Genomic DNA, 20,963 nt, shown 5'->3' on the forward strand with positions numbered 1-20,963 from the left:
TAAAAATCCTAGGATATTCATTCCTTTAAAGTTCGATATATGTAAATCCACACACACAGATAGATTTATTGCTCATACTAGGAGTTTTGCGCGTATTTACAAAAGTGCGATATCACCGAATCTGGCGATTTTCTAGGTGTAGTATATATGCTTTATATAGAACCCAGTACGTGTACATATCACTATCAGCTATGCACGATATCGGTTGTTTGGTTACTCGATTATGATGGTAACAATAATTATTTGACTTATCAGAGAGTACATGATTTAAGTTAGGGTAATATACGAATAGAAATGCAACATACACAATGTGCTCGACTGGCCGCCGCTATTCATTGTCCACTACTGGCCACTGCTTCTGTCTGATTCCTGCTAGTGTACTTGGCGAGTGTATTTACAAGTCAGGAATGAGAACATCGGCGTGTGTCCCTATTCATCATTTGCTTTGGTTTTCGTAACAACAAATTTGGATTCACAGTAGCAAGCAAAGAAGTAATTAATAAGTTACATGAATTTCTTGAACATTAACGTGTCTGTGGCAAACGTGTGTTTGTAAATCCCTATTCCAAGTCCATTGACTTCCTCTAGCGCGAGTGCGCTCCGGCTGCACTGATGGTCTTCAGCACTATAAATCCCAGCATGGTGGCCGCCGCTACGCCCAGTCCCGCCTTCCACCACAGCTTGGGATCCTCCGTCATCAAGCCGAATTGCCGCAAGTGACTGCATGGGGAATAAAAAGAATCGAATTAGAACGAATGAAGCAGTGGAAGGATTTAAAAAGGTATTGTAAGGGTAAAACTAAAAACTAAAGGATGCTGCCGCACACCACGTTAATCAAGCGGATATGGATAGAGGATCTGTGCGCATCTCATGGAAGTAATACGGGCACCGTGACAGATGGAACAACAACAGATAGAAGGCTGACATTAGTAACGAGTTCAGTTTGAATGGTAACACTTACGCCGACTCCCACAGCTGTACCAACCTGTGCTTGTAGAACAGTATCCAGGCGGCCTGGAAGCGCCTGCAAATCCGCGAAGCCATCGACGTGCACAAACATCAAACAACACAGAAAAACAGACACCAACCATCACACAAAAAAGGGGAAAAGAGAAGATAAGAAGATAAGTAACCATTAATCCAAAATGTGTCCCGTGTGTTAGATGCAATTTAAATCTACTATAAGGGTGAAATACTTTTAAGAGTGAATTCATGGTTCAACTTCAGAAAAAGCATTTCACTGCTTTAAGCCAGGTGTATTAGTTAATAGAACAGGCATCAAACTGTGGACCCTATTAGAGTTCAATTAGCTGCCAGCAGCTGAACTAGAACACCCAAATACGCAAATGGTTTACTCACGGAAAAGCTGCCATTGTGGCCAACTTGGTATACAGTTCTTTCTTGTTGGTCTTAAGGCTGAATAGATGTGGGGGCAGCAGCTTGTACTTTTCGCAAAACTCCGATGGCTGCATCAAATAGTCCTGCCGGCGCTCGTCCATGTCGCACTTGGTGCCCACTATCATCACTGGGATCTTGCTCTCCGCATAATACTTGATGTAGATACGGGCCACGTACTCAAAGGAGCGGGGATTGGAGGAGTCAAAGACCAGGCAGGCAACATCGCAATTGACTTCCTGCGGCTGGAGCGGGTCGAGGGCGTGCCTCACATCTATGTCTCGAAGAATGAGGTGCTTTTCCTGGCCATATACCTGCACAGAGTTGATGCAGTGCACCACATTTGTTTTGAACTCCTTGCCGATAAGCTTGTGCATGTCCTCCACCAGGAAGCCCCGGCACATTCCTGTCTTCCCGGATCCCTTGGGCCCAATCACATGGCACTTGTACACGGACCTGCTGCTTTGGCGCTTGGCCAAATCGATGCGACGCTCTCGGGTAACGTGTATTGCCGCCAACTGACTGTCGTTCTCATGAACATTGAAACCCAGGTAGGCCAGATATTCCATGGTTTTCACCACATCGATCAGTGTCATGAGTGTCCAGCGGCAGAGCCATCCGTGCAAGGTCACCCAGCCAGTAGTTTCGTTAATTGGGCAGGACTTGCGAATATCCGTGGAGTATGACCACGGTGCGGCGGGGCAGGTGCTAAACAGCATTTTGTGCTCCTCGGGCGACAAGGCTCCATCGCCATCACGATCATAGCGCTCGAAGACGGCGATGAGGAACTGCTGACCCCGGTGCGAGAGTTCTGTGCTGCTGCCAGGCGGTATTTTCAGTGGGGGCCTTAGATACTCCTGGCACATCTCCAACTGGTCGTTGTAGCCAAATCGCCGCAGCACCGCCCAGGTGGTTTCGTTCCTCCCCCTCTGGATGAACAGGCAGTGCAGGAAGAGGAAGCCCTTCAGGGTGACCGCATCGTTGTAGATACCATCGGGCACGTTCTTTTGTATTACGGCCTTGACCTCGTCAAGGATCTGGGGCTGCAGGGGCGTGTTGAAGCAGCGTCGCTGGAACAGATTTAGCTCGTAGTCGTTCAGCAGATTGTCCCCGTCAATGTCACAGATCTTGAAGATGCGCACCAGCGATTTCTTGCAGGCAGATGTGAGCTGAAAAGAGGATTTTTTATTCGCCACGATGTTTAAAACGTTTAAAGGGGTCCAGTTTAATTTTAGATCTATTATCGCTTGACCGTATAGGTCATAAACGTTCAAAGATTAAATTTCAAACTATGAACCACTTACCTCCTGCTCTTCCATCATGTACAGTGGTGAAGTGGGGTGCAGCACCGCCTTCTGGGCGTAGTAGAACATCTCGGAGATATTGTGCAGCGTCTTGGCCGAGCACTCCACACAGCTCTCGATCTCAGGGTAGTCCTCCATAATGGCCAGCACGCTGTCCATAGTGGAGTAATCGATCAGGTCGATCTTGTTGCCCACTAGGACTATTGGTCTCCGTACGGGTTCGCACTGAGCATCGCCCTCCGCCTCCGCTTCGGCATCTCCTTCGCCGTCCAGCGACGGGTTGCACTTGGCCCGCACAAGCGGCAGCCAGTGGGAGGTGATCCGGTCCAGAGAGTCGTCGTCGTCCACGGCATACACAATGCACACTACGTGGGCTTTGTTGATCTCGACGGCCAGGGCCTCTTCTGTCTGCTCCACAGCGGAAAAGTCAACGATACTGGTGGGCACCTGCTCGGGCGTCACATTCGCCGGAATGGTGATCTCCTCGGCCCGCGGAGGCACCTCCTCCGGGTACTCCTCGCTGACCAGCGACAGAATCAGCGACGTTTTGCCTACCCCGGCGTCGCCCACGAGCAGGATCCTCACATTCTTGCGTTGCGTCGCCGTGTACTGTCCCATTCCGTCTGCTCTGCAATGGGATTGTGCCGCTGGTGGTCTCCTGGTCTCCGTATCCGCTATTGCTTGCGTTTTGGGCGAATTTTTAAGATTTTGTTATGCAAAAACGCAAAAAAAAACAAACGAGAAAGAGATGGAATGGCAGTTGGTGTACCAGATTACGATACCGATATATCGCTCCCACAGCCCAGCTACCAGGGCTGCCACACTGGGTCACTGTAACAAAAACAGCAATGCTTTTCAAAGCTTTCACCAAAAATTGTGTTCAAATTATGCTAATGTAAACAATCTGAAATATGCCAGACCCAGTTGTTTATATTTATCTCATGTATTTAATTTTGTATTGAAAACTAAATTTCTAAAACCGTCTGGAAACTATGTCAGCAGCTGGCATTGAAGCAGAGATGCCATCTTAGCAGTTTTCCGTTACAAATAATAGTTTTAAATGGCCTTTGAACAAACAAGATTTCAATTTGTTAAAAATATTCTAGCTATTACATTAGCTTAGAATTACAAATTAATTGAAGTGAAAACTGAACTTTACATATTACAGTTACATGTTAAGTTTATACTTCCACTGAAAGGCAAATAACCCAAAACTGAATATAAATATAATAAATCAAGTTAAAGCATTAATAAATATTTATAAAAAAAAGGAAGCATCAAAATATGTCCATTGTACACCGCTATTCAAACTTTGAATCTAGCTATTTTTCTGGATATGTAACGAACACCCCAGATTTGGCAATCGATAGTTGGGCAGCACTGGCGGGGGGCTCCAGAGCTTAGCTTCAGTTTTCAACGTCGGAGAGTTGTAAGTGCGAAGAAAAATCAGTACTCTCGGATAGCAGCAAAATGAGCACTTGCTACAACGTCGGACAATAATAGAGTGTGTCCGTGGTTTATTTGTTTTTTGTGTGGCGACGACACCGACGCGTGCCACGGCCAACCATTTAAGTTTAAAGGATAACTCCCCCGTGCAACTTCTGCGGGGTTGAGGACAAGGGCAAGGAGAGCGGGGGCCGGAGTGCTGGACGCGCAGACAGCGCGGAATCGATATCGATGGTACGCACCAAAAACCAGTCGTCCTCCTCCAGCGCCAGCAGCAGCAGTACCAAGTCACCGATAAAGTCCAGCGGCGGAGCAGGATCATCGGGCGGCGTCATCAGTGGCCGCCAGTCCACGCACCGCTCGTCGAGCGCATCCAACGTTGCCGCCGTTGTCGCCGGTGCCTCATCCGTCGGTGGCGGCTCCTCCTCGAATCGCCGTAGTCCGGGCAGTTCACCGGACGGCGACGACGACACCACAACCACAGATGACCTGACCCCCACCTCGTGCACACCGCGTAGCGGCCACCATCATCAGTACGGCTACTCCTCCTCCGTGCACAAGCAGAACCTCTACGTCGTCTCTTTCCCCATCATATTTCTCTTTAACGTTCTGCGCTCGCTGATTTATCAGCTGTTCTGTATTTTTCGCTACTTGTACGGGGCGAGCACAAAGGTGATTTACCGCCCGCACCGCCGCGACTGCAACATAGAAATTGTAGTGCAGAATTCCTCCAAGGACCAGCAGCAGCAGTTAAACCATCCTCTCGAGCTGAATAGCGAGGGTGCTGGCCAGGAGCAGCAGTTGTCAAATCAGCCACAGCGCTACAGGGCAATTCAACCTTTGGAAATGGCCGCCAATCGTCCGGGAGGCGGGTACTCACCTGGTCCCGGTGATCCCCTGCTGGCTAAACAGAAGCATCACCATCGCCGCGCCTTCGAGTACATTTCCAAGGCGCTCAAGATTGACGAGGAGAACGAAGGTGAGTGACGGTGACGGTGACGGGGGTGGCAGATCCAGTTCGAGTTCGAGTACTCGATGCTCAATGAGTCATCGCCCGCTGGCCGCTTTTGTTGTCTGTCGAATGTGAGAATCAATAAGCCAAAACGCGCGCACAAAAGATGCCCCACATGTCAGGCGAAGGAGTAATAGGGGGAGTGGCCTGTCCTGATAGGCTTTTATTGACTGGCAGTCCTTCAATACCATGCTTTTTCATACAAAGTTTTCACAAGTGCACAAGGGTATTTTCAAAATACAGTGTTCGTCCAAGAACTATCTAATAGAGAAACCAAAGCTTTTCTGGCCACTTAAAATTTATATATTCTTAACAGGGTTTAAGTCGTATTCTAACCGTAAGAGCAGCGGAATCTATTAAAATAAATTTTTTTTTTTTAAATTACCGTAATTAATATGATTAAACATGGATCTTCTGGTGTAAAAGATTTAAAGGATGCAATCTATGAGTACCTAGATCTATGAAAGAATAAATAAGAGAATCAATTTGTACCTACTACATATTTGTAGTATTTCAAAGTCTTTAAGCTTTTTAAAATTAGCAGCTTAGATTAGGGTAACGGATATTCCAATTTGGAATTTCCAAAGTCAAATTCTGCTCAACCATTCATTCCATATATTTTTCCAGGTCACAAAGAGCTGGCAATCGAGCTCTACCGTAAAGGCATCAAAGAGCTGGAGGATGGCATCGCTGTCGACTGCTGGAGTGGCCGTGGGGATGTGTGGGATCGGGCTCAGCGGCTGCATGACAAGATGCAGACAAACCTCTCGATGGCCCGGGACCGTCTCCACTTTCTGGGTGAGTGGCTGCCCATATTCTCTCTACCCCGGAAACATAGTTTTTGTTCACCTCATTTTTTGTTTATTTTATTTTGCACGTTTACCCTGCTTTTTTTGTTGTCCACCTTGGTTTTGTCCACATTGTCGTGTTCATCCAACGCGCAGCGCTGCGTGAGGAGGACTTGCAAATGCAGCGGCTCTCCTTAAAGGAGAAGCAGAAGGAGCAGGCTCAAAGCAAGCCCCAGAAGTCCAGGGAGCCCATGCTGGCTGGCATGACCAGCGAACCCATGAAGCTTAAAGTGCGCAGCAGTGGCTACGGGCCCAAGGCCACCACCAGTGCCCAGCCCACCGGTAAGTTCCTCACCAGCTCACCAGCACCCAACAAGATCCTCACCCGGCAGCGCAACAGCGAGCAAAAGCAGATCGATCAATCAATCCCTATCACCACTCACTTGGCACTTTATTTTATTACCGTTTTTATTTCGCTTTCCCAAATTTTAGCTTGGAAATAGTATTATTTTTTGGCTTATTCTTCTCTGATCGGGCTTGTTTTGTTTCTTTCACAGCATCTGGCCGCAAACTAACCATTGGAACCAAGCGGCCCGGCAATTTGGCCGTGACCAACAAGTCACAAACGCTGCCGCGCAACCTTGGCTCCAAAACATCCGTGGGCGCAGTCCAAAGGCAGCCAGCCAAGACGGCTGCCACGCCTCCCGCCGTTCGGCGTCAGTTCGTGAGTATATGGATATGTAAACAAAATATATCTGCCTTTTTTTGTAGAATATACAACGCAGGCAAAAATGATAAAAGATGGACTCAGCTTACAAAAATTTGATCATTGCGTACAATAAAATGTTTATTTGTTAGTTCCTAGCTGTTTACAAAGACTTGCAGCTAAGGCAGTTATTTTAAGCAATTCCCAGGGTACTTATATCATAATTAAGAAAAAGAAGCCAAAGTCAAAAATTTGGATTTAAATCTAATAGCTTTGTATACTATGATCATTTTTAAAACATGTTCTCCTTCCTTCTGCAGTCATCGGGTCGCAATACGCCGCCTCAGCGCTCGCGAACTCCCATTAACAACAACGGACCCAGTGGCAGTGGAGCCAGCACTCCGGTGGTCAGTGTGAAAGGCGTGGAGCAGAAGCTGGTGCAGCTGATACTCGACGAGATTGTCGAGGGCGGTGCTAAAGTGGAGTGGACGGACATCGCCGGCCAGGACGTGGCCAAGCAGGCTCTTCAGGAGATGGTCATACTGCCATCCGTCCGACCGGAGCTCTTTACGGGTATGTTTGCTACTAGGGAGTTACATTAAGTGTGTCTATAGCCATTCCTCCTGTTTAGGTCTACGTGCCCCGGCCAAAGGATTGCTGCTGTTCGGTCCGCCCGGAAACGGTAAGACACTCCTGGCCCGTGCCGTGGCCACCGAGTGCAGTGCCACCTTCCTGAACATTTCCGCTGCCTCGCTAACCAGCAAGTATGTGGGCGATGGCGAGAAACTGGTGAGAGCTCTTTTCGCAGTAGCACGGCACATGCAGCCCTCGATTATTTTCATTGATGAGGTGGACTCGCTGCTCTCGGAGCGCAGCAGCAGCGAACATGAGGCATCGCGCCGCCTGAAGACCGAGTTTCTGGTGGAGTTTGATGGGCTGCCTGGTAATCCAGACGGCGATAGAATCGTGGTGCTGGCCGCCACTAATCGGCCGCAGGAATTGGACGAGGCTGCACTCCGACGATTCACGAAGCGCGTTTACGTCTCACTGCCCGACGAGCAGACTCGCGAGCTGCTCCTCAATCGGCTGCTTCAGAAGCAAGGCAGTCCTTTGGATACGGAGGCGTTGCGTCGCCTGGCCAAAGTTACCGACGGCTACTCGGGCTCTGACTTGACGGCCCTGGCCAAGGACGCGGCTCTGGAGCCCATCCGAGAGCTGAACGTGGAGCAGGTGAAGTGTCTGGACATCAGTGCGATGCGTGCAATTACGGAGCAGGACTTCCACAGCTCCCTGAAGCGCATCCGACGTTCTGTGGCGCCGCAGAGCCTCAACTCTTACGAGAAGTGGTCACAAGACTACGGCGACATCACCATCTAGTCTGTCCTTGCCAGCGAACCTGCCCGCCTCCATCACACCTGAGTGGAGCAGCTGTGATGTGAGTGTCAGAATGTAACCGTTTGCCGTTTCACTAGTTTTGATCATGTGACTCATGGTTCTTCGCTTTTACCTACGGTTCCATTCAATCTGTAGAATTATCGTTTCACAATCATTGTTAGACTTCTAACCAGTGAATAATTCAATATGATTTGTTTTCATACTAATTCTGTGTATTTTAGCTTAAGGTTATTGTATTTTTTTCGTCGTTTTACCGACATGTCCATGTGGTGCGAAATCTGTCATGCAGCTCCATTATCGTTATACTCATTTAACCTAGTGTATTTCTAAGAATATCTATACTATCCAATGGAGTTGCTGGAACAATAGTTAAGCCCTGTTTTCGTTTCCGATGTTTATTCAAGGGCACTTTGCTTTGGAACATTCCATGTAGTGGCGTTTTTTTCGATGGACAGACTGCCCAATGAGTTCACAACTACTTCCATTGTATCCTTAAACCAATAGAGCATATTTTTGTTGTACATTGAGTGCCCATCCACAAGCTACATGTAATCTAGAAGTAAGTGTAGTTTTAAGACCGATGAGATATAAACTATACACACCCACAAAGATAAATTTACCAGCGCAGAATCGGATTTAAGTTTTAATAGTTACCACTATCCGTATAGTTAGTCTAGTTTAGTTCCTTTGTTTCAATCTATGTACCTACGGCCATAAATACAATCGTCTCCGAGTCACCTATATTATTAGTAACGCTCTTAAAATGTTGTACCTAGCAGTTGCGTATGGATCTGGTGTTATCAGATCGATCAGATATATCTACCACCCGCACACACGCATGTCGCTTATCGCGGTACTTTGAACCAGCTTCTACGCAGCTCGCCCACCCGGAATTTGAGTTCAATGACTAATTACTAAACACAGATCAAAAACTACATGCATATAAATATATATATATATAAATAAATCTATAGATTACGCTAAATAAAATCGAATTCAACAAACATTAATTGCATCCTTATCAACTATAGTTAATGGTAAAAGAAAGTATTTTATTGGAAAGTATTGGTTGTGCTTGAGCATTTGTCTTTAAAACTTTAACTCGAAATAAGTAGCTGAAATAACTTGATACATTCAAAATAATTGAAAGTCCCTGTTAAACTCATTTTGTATTTTAAAGCAATCCATCCGATCGCATATTTGGCACTGCTTTAAGGATTACTTAACTTAAAACTTTATACTTTTGCCGAAAATACTATTATGTTTGCAACATTTTTTAATTCATACAGGAGCTAATTTCGTCTCTGTAAAGTGTATGCATATATTTTAATTAACTTGTCCAGGGTAGTCAACATGCACTTGTTTGTCTATTAAAAAACTATCTTGTAGCTCCTATCGAAACGATGCTGTTTTCGTCAAAAAGTTTATACATTACATTTTGATTAACTGTCTTATCAGATATATAATCCATCCAGAGACCTAATCTTCAAGGAGTCACTATCCACACACAAGCATTACTTGTGTTGACAACCAGGGTACGGTGCCAATCAATAGATTAAGAGTGTCAACGGACGCCTTCTCTTCCTTCAACCTGGAAGCCATAAGGAAGCCCCATCATGAACCAAATGAATGCCAAAAATTATTTAAATTTAAAGATTTTTAAACTGGCATTTTTATGAAAATTATTCCAAATTCCTTAATTTTCAACAAAATCGGACGACTGTGAACAGCATTTATGTGCTAATTTTGAGTACTAGACTTTTTTGCAAGTGTTTGTCCTTATTAAAAACATCATTCGTTCGTTTTCTCACTTGTTTTATATATTTTTTTGTTTCTTTATTTTACATTTTACATAATTATATCGCATTTCGTTTTCCACATTGGAAATATACAATATGTATGCTCGAATTTACATTCTCTTAGTGGCTAAATTTGTTTTTCCTCTTTTTTTTGCATTCGGCTTGCTTGTGGCTATCCTTTCATCCTACTGACGCCTCCGTTTTCGTCTTCAGTTTTCGTTGACACATGTTCCACATAGTTACAATTACAATTTGCTTTGTCACGTTTTTTGTTTCGATTGTGTTTTTTTTTATGTTCTGCTCTGTTGTCGCGCGTAATTTGCCTTTTTTCTGTTGTTTGTTTTTGTTGAATTTCTCATTCGGTTTATTTTGTTTCCGTTTCGTTTATACGCCTATATCTGCTTAAATTACAAATCATTAAATTATTTTAACACGTACTTAGATTGGATTAGATTGTTACAGCTACCCGCCCATCGCCCAGAGCTTTTCAGTTGATGTTGTTTCAGGTGTCGCCGGCGTGGTTCACTTTAAGTTGAGTTCCACGCACCGCCTCGACCTTCGACTTGGAAGGAGGGTTAAAAAGATTACCCTCCTAACCATCGAATCCGCTTCCGCCCACCGCAATCAGCCGCAACCGTAGCCACAACTCCAACTGGATACTCGTGCGCCTCTCTAATCTCTCGCTGCCTCGCCGCCGCCGATGTTGCTGCTGCTGCTGACCGGCAGGGCCAGGAGCGGTTCCGACTTGGCTGGGACTACTCGGTATTGTACGTAACCTAAACGTGCGTAGTGCGCTTGCAGCTGCTGCATATGCGTTAGCTGGGGCAGCAGTGGTGGTTGTGGCTGCGGCTGGGGGCGACTGCCCGGATGCTGCAGACGGCGTCGAAGCTGGCGTCACATCTCAGCTCATTGGGTCTGGTATTGTGGCATTGCAGCACTGTACATCATCTGGGGGGCAAGTGAACCGTTCGCTGCTGCGGCCGCGGAAGCTGCGGCCGTTACGCCGGGCACCACAGTTCCGGGCACACCCCATGCCACATTCGGCGGCACCATGCGGTATCCGGCAGCTGAAAGTGGTACATTTATTTATTAAATAAAGCTCAATAGATTGCAGGGGCAAGAATGGGATACATACGGACACCTCCCGCTTGCTGAGCACTGGTGGTGTAGGCGTAGGGGTAGTAGCCCTGCTGCATGTACTGCGTCTGCATCTGGGTTGTGGGATAAGCCTGAAAAAATAGATATAGAAGTTAGTGACACACGTTTTAAAAAAAGTTAGATATTTAGAAAAATTCAGTTTAATTTAGATTAGAAGGTGCCATAGAAATTCAAGAAGTTATTGGCTAAAACATATCTCACCGCTGGAGGGTACCAGTAGCCCATCTGCTGGTAGGCGTACGGATACTGCGCTGCTGTGGCGGCAGCAATCTGCTGGGGTGTCATCATTTGGCCGGGTATCGCCGCTCCGGTAGCGGCGGCAATCTGTTGCTGCGTCATCATTTGGCCTGGCATTCCCGCTCCAGCGGCAACCGCCGCATTTGCCGCTGCCACGGCTGCAACATTGGCCGAGGCTGCTGCCGCAGCGGCTTGCGCATTGAGGTTATTGGCCGAGTTGTCGCCACCGTTCTCCTTGCCCCAGAAGCACTTCACCAGGTTGCCGTGAACCTCGCTATTGTGCGTGTGCTCGATGGCGCGGGCTGCTGCCTCCTTGGTGACAAACTTGATGAACGAAAAGCCCTTGTCCTTAAAGACCCGCACGTCCTGAATGGGACCAAACTGGACAAAGTGCTTGTGCATCAGGTCGTCGCTAATGACGTTCGCCGGGAAGCCGCCGCAGTAGACGGTGGTGTTGGTGGGGCTCGACTGGTTATACACCTCCTCGAAGGTGTGCCGTTGGTTGCCCTTTACGCCGGAGCCATTGCCGCCTGGTCCGCCGCCCATGCCGCCGCCCTGGCCACCGCCTTTCGACGGCTCGCGCGGCGGGGGCAGTTTGCGCGTGGACCAGTTGGTGCGTATCGATCGCGACCCAATCCACTGGCCGTTCATCGCCTGGATGGCGTTTTCCGCCTCTGCCTTCTTTACGAACGACACAAAGGCGTAGCCCTTGGACTTCATGGTGTGCGGGTCGCGCACGATCCGGCAGTTGGAGATCTCTCCGAAGGGGGCGAACGCCTCACGCAGTGTCTCCGTCTCAATCTCGGGACTGAGGTCGCCCACAAATATGTGGTGATGCGAGCTGATGTCTGTTTTGGGCTGATTGCCGGGACTGGTAGCCCAGTTAACCTGAGAATTGGGAATACAATTGGTTAATATGTGCCTTTAAATAAGTGTCAACTTTATGAAAAATAAAATTTAACAAAAACTGAGTACTTTGAAACGATTTATATTATTTCCAGTTGTATTGTGGTACTGTCTTCTTTAATATTTTATTTTTTGACAAAACTAAATAAAAAAAATAAGCAACAATAAAAAATTTAAGTAAATCCGAGATATCATTTAACATTAGCCCTGAATAAATTTTTCTCTGCGATTTAGTAAATAGACATAGATTTCTTGAATAACATGGATAAAGAAAATTAATTTTTATGGAATGGGCAAATTAATATACCAGCAATTTAGAGCTCTTAGTTTGCTTACCTTAATTTCCTTTTCTAGGAAGAGACGTTTGTTCATAGCGGTCAGGGCTGTGGTGGCTGCCTGATAGTTGGAATATTCGATGAAGGCGTACGGATCGTTGCCGGGTTCCCGAATAATCTTGCAGCTTTTGACGGGACCCATGGTGCCGAAGAGGGCGATGAGCAGGTCCTCGGACACGGTGCTGTCTAGGTTGCCCACATAGAGGGTCTTGGGCTGCGACTCGTCCATGGCTGGCGGATGTCCTGCGACTGTGACTTCGATCCGAATCTACACTAGGCTACTGCGACAATCTACACTCGGATCGGAATTGCAACTGCAACTGGCCGCATTAATCGGAAGGAACAGTATCAAAAATTTCAGATCTTCCTAGCTACGTACAAAATCTAAGTATCTGCTAATTAAACAGGTGTCTTTGCGGTGATCTAAAAGGTGCTAGCTGATAACAGAGAACTCGGCTAGAAATTTGAATACTTTGATATTCTACTAGTTTTTAACTCACTCTCGACTTGGCTGGGCTGGATTTGTATTTGCTTTCGGATTATATAAACTATATATGCTGGTATCTAGGTTGGTAGATCTTTATGCCTAACGTTGAGGTTCGTCGTTTATTGCTTTTCTTCGTTCCTAACCTGCCGCCTAATTGAAAATTTCGTTAAACATCTATATGTATATGTATAAATATATCTGTCCTAACTAAACGCTAATGGAGTGTTTTGGAATATACGATTCGTCGCAATATGAATATGATCGGGCAACTCCGCTTCCGGGGGGCCTGGGATTCGAATTTGGATTCGGGGTTCCTTAGGGATAGTACGGTACGTGGTACAGTTGAATCGCTCGATCCTTCGATTATCTTGGGGGTTTGATTTTTAAATAGTCCGGTCCAATATACAGGATTGTATAAATGTATATATGAATACTTGGTTGCGGCTGCTTGTTCTTGTACAAAAGTTAGTTGGCTATGTTGAACGGTGTGAAAGTTCGCAGGTTAAGTGCTGTATTTGGGTTTCGAAGCTGACCCCTGGAATCGCTGCTGCTGCAAAAGAGAGAGAAAGAGAGAATTTGGGTTAGTTGAGGGCTGATAACCGGAAGACTGGGACAAGGTCTAACAGCACATGATCGGTGGGGCTTTAGCTAGGCAAATGATATGTATGGATATAAATCGACTACCCCGCCCCGCCCCTTTCGCATGAGGGGAACAAAGAAGGCGGCAAAGCAGTGCAGGGACACGCACACACAGACGCACGCTCCCGCACACACGGAAAGAGAGCTAGAGAGAGAGGGTGGGAGAGGGAAAGAGACTGCCAGCTCTTATAACAAAGCGAATGGCCAACAATTGACAATAGCCATTCATTCGCAACGAATTTGCGGGCTTGGCAAAATGATTTAGTTTATAATTATTAAATTTCTGTACTCTGTATTGCACTTTACCCGAATTCTTTTTGGGCCACTCACGCACAACACACATACACTACAACGCTACGTCGAAAAAAGGGTGAAAGGAAAAACGAAAATCGACTAGAAGATGAATGACCGTCGATAACAAAATGAGGAGAAAGAAAACAGGGAGAAAGAAGAGAAGAGGAGGGAAATTTGCGAAACCGGCGGGCGCACACACGTTTGCATTAGATTCTTGTTTTTTTTTTCTTTGCGAAATACAATTTTAATTTGCATAGCACTAAACTTGATTTTGAATATTTCTGCGGCGGCGGCGCTAGAAAATGTCAGTCAAAGTCACATAAAAGATGAGACGGCGAAAAGGGAATGGCGGGGTGGTTTTTGTTGCTCATTTGCTGCTTATTTTCTTCTTCTCTTTTCGCACACACACACACACACACACACAAACGCGCAGAGAGGCGTCTTGCGCTGGTCTTTTTGTTTGCGTTTTGCTCACATGAGTCGCCACTTTTCTCTTTTTTTCGGTTTTGGTTATTGAATGTATTTAAACTAATGCCAATATACTAATACCAATGCCTTTTGAATGCGGGACTTTTCATTAGCCTTTCAGCTTGCCGCTATATGTACATATGTATGTACATATCTAGTTCGCTTTTGTGCTGCCATCTTTTAATGCCGCTCCCCCCGCCTACCACGGCTACCACGCCCCCGCCCCGATGCCGAAAACTAGGTTTAACATTTATCGCCGCGCGATAGTGCAATAATTTATAATGCCCATTGTTCAGACTCGGATTTTGCTGCCAAAATCCGCACTCTCTTTTAATGCGCTCTCTGTGACGTGGCTGCGGTTGTAAATTTACCACATTTTACTTGGTCAGCACTCGATTCGCACACTTCACTCAACGATTAAGTTTAGCCGCTACCGGTTTCTATTGAATTTGCACAACTTTCGTTGTTTTTTGAGGATACAAATGTACGTTTAACGCGTCGCTAAAATTTTACCTTCGTCTTCTAAAATGCGAACTAATTAATGAGATTTTTGTGTGCGAGAGCCAGGGCTGCCAACTCGTTGAAAAGCAAAAACGCAATGGCGGCAATCTGGGAAATGTAATGAAAAATGAGGAAATACGCCTGCTTGCTTTGAAATAATATCACCTTGGGTTATCACACGGTGTTTTAATAGGATACTATACAAGATCAATTCCTAATTTGCGGTTTTTATTAATTTTACAAAAAATATTCGAAAAGGGGGCAACCCTAGGGCCATCGATAACGCTTGCATCACGGCCTTCTCTTTCTAACAAGCGCGCCGCGGCAGCAGATCTATAACAAAGAGGAATAGCAATAACAATCGTTATCGAAAAGGGAAAACGTCGAAATGGACATTAATATTTTTATAAACAACCAAATTTTAGTTAATTGTGCGAGTCCCGTTAATTATGATGAGCTATGCAGCCAGATTGAGAAGAACACAGTAAGCGTAATATTGACCTGCTGGATTTCATAAGTTTGTCTAATAAAGTGACAAATTTTCAGAACTTGCAACCTAAAGATTATTATTTGGTAAAAAATGGCAAACGTTTGTCTGAAGAACTCCCTCATGGTGATGTCCACTGCGTCCTGCGCCAGCTGGGCGGCAAGGGAGGATTCGGATCCATGCTGCGAGCCATTGGCGCCCAAATCGAAAAGACCACCAATCGCGAAGCTTGCCGGGATCTGAGTGGCCGTCGACTGAGGGACATCAATGAGGAAAAGCGAGTGCGCGCCTGGCTAGACAAACAGGGCGAGCGGGAACGGGAGGCGGAGGAGCGGAAGAAGCGCAAAATCGAGAAGCTGCTGGCTGTGCCAAAACACGACTTTAAGGACGAGAAGTACGAGGAGGCCAGGGCCAATCTCACCGAGAAGGTGAACGACGCTTTTGAGGAAGGACTTAAGCAGGCAGAGGATATCAAAGAGAAGGAGGCGAAGGCCCAGGAATCATCCACCAGTGGCACAAAGAGGAAATCACCAGCCGAAGACAAAACCAAGGCCAAAAAGAAGAAAAAGGGCACCCTCTGGATAGGCGATGACATCTCAGGATCCGACTCGGACTCGGAGGACAGCGAGGAGGAACTTGGGGCGCAGAAAAAGACCATTAAAAGCTAGAGAAATAGGTTTACAATTAAATAGGAAGGACTATTTGTACCACTTCATATGTAAATGCCGCTAAATAATAAATTTACAAGTACTAAAACATGTGAAAATATCGAAAAAAATAATAGAAATAAGCAGACCCAATAGTTATGTGAATATACCGAATAAACTGACTGGACATCATTAAAACTTTGAAAGATTTTGATTTAATACTTAGCACTAAAAGATTAATAGGTAATCGTATAAATAAACATTTGTATTACAAAGAGAAACATCACGGCGACACAAATTGCGAAGAAACCCAGGCTAGTCCCCACTTTAAATTTGTCAGCATAAACTTCAAAGCTTTTGTCCACTGCTCCTCGGAGTTGAACTGGATCCTGCAAGGAATTGGGCATTATTATTAGAAAAATCGAGGAAATTTCAAAAACCCACTTAATCGAGTAGGAATTTCCCGTGGAGGGGTCGATGATCTTGCCCTTCTCCATCTTGTAGGGCAGCAGGAACTCCGTGTCGCGCTTCTCTACCTCCTTCTGGAATTGGGTGAGGCAGTCAAGGAAGGCCACCATGGCAGCATCGAACTTGGTGTCCCAAAAGAATTTAAATCCGCCACTGCCGTAGAGTGGCAGCTCCCGGTTCTCGCCGAGAACCTCTACGTATGAATGGTTGCCAAAGGGCACAACGCGATACCGCTCGAAGGTGAGCCCGATCTTGCGGGCCAGGGCGGAGAGCAAGAGCACGGTCTGGCCCCAGGCGGCGTTGATCTCTGACCAATCCACGGACACAGAGGGCAGCCTGCCCAGCCTAAAATTGTTGATGGTACCGAAATGCCCGGCGTGCCAGATGTGAAAGGTAATGTTGAAGATGTTCGTGTCTCGCAATTTGTCCAGCTGCTGCCGGGAGTAGGCGATCTGGCTCTCCAGACTGCGCTTGTCATCCTCGGTTAACATCAGCTCACGCCTGTGTTTGGTGTACTCGCGCCAGTAGCTTTCCTCCTGCTCGTGAAGCTCCTCCCGCTCCACTTCCTCTTGAGCGATGGCAGCGTTAAGCGATTGTTCCTCCTCCTTGAGCTGCGCAAGCTCGGTCAAAAGCTGCTGCTCGCTGCGCTTTAGTTCGTCCAGCTCCTTGTCCAGGGCTTCGACATTCGGCGCCTCACGCTGCTGCTCCAGCTCGTCCAGATATGCCTTGTACACATCCCACTCATCCTCGGCGATGCGCAGCTCCCGGTCCATGATCTCCAACATGGAGTCGGCGCACTCCTCGCACAGCGGATGGTCAATCTCCGAGTTGGAGGACAGGCAGTCGAATAGCTCAGCTTTGAGCTTGAACGCAACACTCATCTTCTTGTTGTCCCGGCCGTCCGATACCAGCATAAATCCAGTGCCATTGATTGAGTCCGTGAGCCTGTAGGGCGGCACAAAGTGGTCGAAACTGCTAGCGTCCTGGGGGTCCAAGGTGTTTCCATTGTTTCCGTAAATGGGCACTGCAAAGATTGAATCATTAGAGTGTTTTACAGAACAATTATTCGTATCATACGCGATAACTCCGCCATGGCGTGCACGCTGATCTTCTCCAGCTGCTCGTCCAGGACGATGGGCTGCAGGCATCGCTGGCAGGCGAAGGACACCGCCTGTTTCTCCGCCTCGCTCATTGTGGCCGCTATATTTTGTCCTTCAATTTGTGCTTACAATTAAATTTTCCACCGAGTGAGGAAAAACAAATAATTGAACAGCTGTTTTCAGCTGCTGCCAGTGTTGCCACCCCGCCAAAAAAGAGAGTCGCAAAATGGCGCAGTACATCGGACAGAAAACTGTCAACCTACAACAAGCGTGCAATAAAAAAGAAAGAAATAACGAAAAAAACCAGTTTTAAACAAAAACATTGCTCAATTGTGTCCGCGGAAGAGGCTTAAGCGTGCCGTGGAGGCGCAGGCCTTGACCACGATTTCCGCTGATAAGAGAGAACTCGAGCGGTTTCGCTTTTATTTTGTTTTGGTGAGCAACAAGAACATTAGACGCTATGCCGTCGCCAGTGCTGCCAAAGTGGCTTGACGTTAAAGGCCAGATCTAGCTTTTTTTAATACGTTTTTACTAATTGGAAATTAAGGACGTTCAAATAATTTTAAGGTGTTTAAGGGTGTTGCGGGGACCCAAAAGCCTAATAAAGCAGTTTGGTATTTGATTTGGTAATTTGGTAATTTAATTACATTTCAATGGCTATGAAAGTGTTTAACAAATTTAAAGGTTCTTGAATTTCTGCTACAAACAATTTTTAAGATGATTACGTCAACTGAATTATGTTTGCACTTCGAAGATGTGAAATGACGCATTTAGTTGCCCCACATACAGGCAAAGTATTAAAGGTTAAGGACATTGACTCCGCAATCTATTGCGGTACGCCAGAGCAACGATAAGCTAAGAAATTCCAAGAAAAAAATAAAAAACATAAAATATGAATAAACTGAGTAGAGAAACTGATAAAGGTTTGCACTCACGACAACAAATATAAATTATTTTAAAGCCAGCGTTTATTACTAAGGGAAAAACTGGGTTTGTGATTATTATACTATCATTTGTAGTTTTAAATATTGGAACAATTAGGCATCCCAGATTTTGGCGTCTAGAAAATAGCTTTTAAATGCTAAATTCGTTAGCTGGCAGCACTGGCAGTGGTCACACTGTAGGCTCTTCGGTTTTGACGACCCATGGCAAATTTTCAGTCTCTTGCAGGCAGCACAACTATACGGAAGCAACAATTGGAACGGCTAGAAATCCTCTCCCGAACATTAGAATTTTGACACAAGTGCAGCCCCAACTAGAATCCCCAAACCGCATGAGAGTGTTTTTGTTTTGCATCTGTTCCTAGACCCTAGCCGGATTTTTAGATTTGCGGATTTGCGCCGCCCAGTCATTTAAAAGCCAGCCGAATTAACGCGCCAGATTAAACAAACAAAAACAGAAGCCGAGACCAGTTCCACATCGTGCCATTTTTATCTGGGCACACGTACGTGATTACGTGATTAGCGCGGAGGCGGGGGCTGCGGTTTATCAATAGCAACAGCAAGAGCAACAATGGTTTCCTATTTCGTACCTCGTGGCCGCTTCCTGCTGAAGGCCGGCAATCTCAGGCAGGTGGTGCAGCAGCAGCACCAGCCGGCCCAGATGCAACTACAGCCTATCAAGGGACCCCAGACGCAGGCTCAGAACGGCAGCCTCCCGGTGTTGCGCCACTTCCGACAGTTCTCCTCGAATCCCGCCTCCAAAGAGGCACCACTCCACCACCGTCGGCCGCACCAGAAACAGCAGCCCAATCCCAGCCAGGAGTTGGCCCAGCTCCGGCGCAATATCCTCTCACGCTGGACGGGCTTCCTGCTGCGCTGGGCTCCCATGGGCATTTGCGTGTTCGGCGCCATCGAGTGGCAGCTGCAGAAGCAGCGTTGCGAGCGGGATGGCCAGCCCAGGACAGCCTCCGAGTTGCAGTCGCGCATCTACTGCTCTCTGCCGCTGCGCATCCTCAGCCGCTGCTGGGGCTGGCTGGCCGCTTGCTACTTGCCTCCTAGTCTGCGTCCCTATGTCTACGGCTGGTACTCGAATACGTTCAACGTCAATCTGAGCGAGGCCCAGTATCCGGATTACGAGCACTACAACAGTCTGGCCGAGTTTTTCACCAGACCACTGAGAGAAGGTGTTCGCACCATCAATCGGGAAGCTCCTCTGGTCTCCCCCGCCGATGGTAAGGTCCTGCACTTTGGCAGCGCCTCGGACTCGCTGATTGAGCAGGTCAAGGGTGTCAACTACAGCATCGAAGACTTCCTGGGCCCACTACAGACTCTGGAGCAGGCCAATTCCGGCGCCTCCTACGCACAGGCACTCAAGAAACAGAACGACGGCTCCACGGAGCTGTACCAGTGTGTGATATACCTGGCCCCCGGAGATTACCACCGATTCCACTCACCCGCCGCCTGGAAGCCCACCATCCGTCGTCATTTCTCCGGAGAGCTGCTGTCTGTAAGTCCCAAAGTGGCCGGTTGGCTGCCTGGTCTGTTCTGCCTCAACGAACGTGTGCTGTACATGGGACAGTGGAAGCATGGATTCTTCTCCTACACCGCCGTGGGTGCCACGAATGTGGGATCCGTCGAAATCTACATGGATGCCGAACTGAAGACGAACCGTTGGACTGGCTTAAATGTTGGCAAGCATCCGCCCAGTACCTACGAGTATGATGAACTGGTTCTGGACAAGCAACCCACTGCAACGCCTAAAGAGTTTGGTAAGGGCGAACTGGTTGGTCAGTTCAACATGGGCAGCACCATTGTCCTGCTCTTCGAGGCGCCTAAAAACTTTAAATTTGACATTGTCGCCGGCCAGAAGATCCGCGTGGGAGAGTCCCTCGGCCACATCGCGGGCACCAAATAAAAGGAAGAACTAGAATCCTGTACCGAATCAGTGCAAAGTCCTGTCACCCGTCTGTTCACATCACTCGTTGTATTAGCATTAGACGCTCGTGTCCAAGGCAAATGTATTTTGTGAACATCATGCGAAGCTAACTCTGTGTATTGTTGCCATTACAGTAGTCTTAAGCTATTTTTTATACAATAAAACGTCGAAATATCTTTGAGTACAACAACTGCACGTCAATTATCTCGTTTCGGCACGCGCTTCTTAAGTAGAACACCGATTGTTGAGGTGGGCTAAGCGTTATCAGGAGACGTTTTGATAAGGCATACCGGTGGGAACCGCAGTCGTTGAACCCCCAGTGAATGAGGATCCAGGAAGACTACCTCTGTAACCAGCTTATCGGGCCGAATAACCCTCTGGGGGACCACACTTGTATTTTTTCCCTGAAGTCAACCGGGCTATCTGCGAGCGTGAACCTGAACCTGATCCAACTCCCTTTTGCCTAGAAGAGCGCGTGCCGCTGGCGATGGCGAGATGCCTCGTCGTCTATGCC

The 20,963-nt window shown here is 47.0% G+C and overlaps 6 protein-coding genes across 11 annotated transcripts; 3 read left to right on the top strand and 3 right to left on the bottom strand.

Annotated features, from left to right (window-relative positions):
• Nucleotides 1–24: 24 nt before the first annotated feature.
• Nucleotides 25–3,628, bottom strand: LOC128263229 (mitochondrial Rho GTPase). Of its 3 annotated transcripts, none has more exons than XM_052998243.1 (4): nt 2,700–3,628; nt 1,360–2,564; nt 986–1,024; nt 25–720 (listed from the first exon to the last, which is right to left on the bottom strand). In XM_052998243.1, exons 1-4 carry the CDS (start codon nt 3,315–3,317, stop codon nt 585–587), a joined length of 1,998 nt encoding a protein of 665 aa, XP_052854203.1. In that variant the 5' UTR covers nt 3,318–3,628; the 3' UTR covers nt 25–584. The 3 variants fall into 3 exon arrangements, with proteins under 3 accessions (XP_052854203.1, XP_052854110.1, XP_052854290.1); XM_052998150.1 differs by having other exon boundaries at nt 962–1,024; XM_052998330.1 differs by lacking the exon at nt 986–1,024.
• Nucleotides 3,629–3,998: 370 nt separating this feature from the next.
• LOC128263145 (spastin) lies at nt 3,999–8,787 on the top strand. Of its 2 annotated transcripts, XM_052997920.1 has the most exons (6): nt 4,001–5,124; nt 5,785–5,955; nt 6,102–6,287; nt 6,503–6,669; nt 6,972–7,224; nt 7,283–8,787. In XM_052997920.1, exons 1-6 carry the CDS (start codon nt 4,377–4,379, stop codon nt 8,026–8,028), a joined length of 2,271 nt encoding a protein of 756 aa, XP_052853880.1. In that variant the 5' UTR covers nt 4,001–4,376; the 3' UTR covers nt 8,029–8,787. The 2 variants fall into 2 exon arrangements, with proteins under 2 accessions (XP_052853975.1, XP_052853880.1); XM_052998015.1 differs by lacking the exon at nt 6,102–6,287 and having other exon boundaries at nt 3,999–5,124.
• A 1,057-nt stretch (nt 8,788–9,844) lies between these two features.
• On the bottom strand, nt 9,845–14,966 carry LOC128263647 (nucleolysin TIAR). Of its 2 annotated transcripts, none has more exons than XM_052998726.1 (5): nt 14,883–14,966; nt 12,483–13,518; nt 11,205–12,128; nt 10,981–11,074; nt 9,845–10,912 (listed from the first exon to the last, which is right to left on the bottom strand). In XM_052998726.1, exons 2-5 carry the CDS (start codon nt 12,708–12,710, stop codon nt 10,752–10,754), a joined length of 1,407 nt encoding a protein of 468 aa, XP_052854686.1. In that variant the 5' UTR covers nt 12,711–13,518; nt 14,883–14,966; the 3' UTR covers nt 9,845–10,751. The 2 variants fall into 2 exon arrangements, with proteins under 2 accessions (XP_052854686.1, XP_052854683.1); XM_052998723.1 differs by lacking the exon at nt 14,883–14,966 and adding an exon at nt 14,741–14,876.
• A 162-nt stretch (nt 14,967–15,128) lies between these two features.
• LOC128263676 (splicing regulator SDE2) lies at nt 15,129–16,194 on the top strand. Its single transcript, XM_052998766.1, has 2 exons — nt 15,129–15,354; nt 15,417–16,194. Exons 1-2 carry the CDS (start codon nt 15,259–15,261, stop codon nt 16,023–16,025), a joined length of 705 nt encoding a protein of 234 aa, XP_052854726.1. The 5' UTR covers nt 15,129–15,258; the 3' UTR covers nt 16,026–16,194.
• A 2-nt stretch (nt 16,195–16,196) lies between these two features.
• On the bottom strand, nt 16,197–17,799 carry LOC128263662 (beclin-1-like protein). The gene is made up of 3 exons (XM_052998738.1): nt 17,550–17,799; nt 16,449–17,496; nt 16,197–16,393 (listed from the first exon to the last, which is right to left on the bottom strand). The coding sequence occupies exons 1-3, from the start codon at nt 17,662–17,664 to the stop codon at nt 16,288–16,290; spliced, it is 1,269 nt and encodes a 422-aa protein (XP_052854698.1). The 5' UTR covers nt 17,665–17,799; the 3' UTR covers nt 16,197–16,287.
• Nucleotides 17,800–17,812: 13 nt separating this feature from the next.
• LOC128263655 (phosphatidylserine decarboxylase proenzyme, mitochondrial) lies at nt 17,813–20,639 on the top strand. Of its 2 annotated transcripts, none has more exons than XM_052998730.1 (2): nt 17,813–18,007; nt 18,733–20,639. In XM_052998730.1, exon 2 carries the CDS (start codon nt 19,085–19,087, stop codon nt 20,426–20,428), a length of 1,344 nt encoding a protein of 447 aa, XP_052854690.1. In that variant the 5' UTR covers nt 17,813–18,007; nt 18,733–19,084; the 3' UTR covers nt 20,429–20,639. The 2 variants fall into 2 exon arrangements, with proteins under 2 accessions (XP_052854690.1, XP_052854693.1); XM_052998733.1 differs by having other exon boundaries at nt 18,743–20,639.
• Nucleotides 20,640–20,963: the final 324 nt, after the last annotated feature.

Source organism: Drosophila gunungcola, chromosome 3R (assembly GCF_025200985.1).
Source record: "Drosophila gunungcola strain Sukarami chromosome 3R, Dgunungcola_SK_2, whole genome shotgun sequence".
NCBI classification, from domain to species: domain Eukaryota; kingdom Metazoa; phylum Arthropoda; class Insecta; order Diptera; family Drosophilidae; genus Drosophila; species Drosophila gunungcola.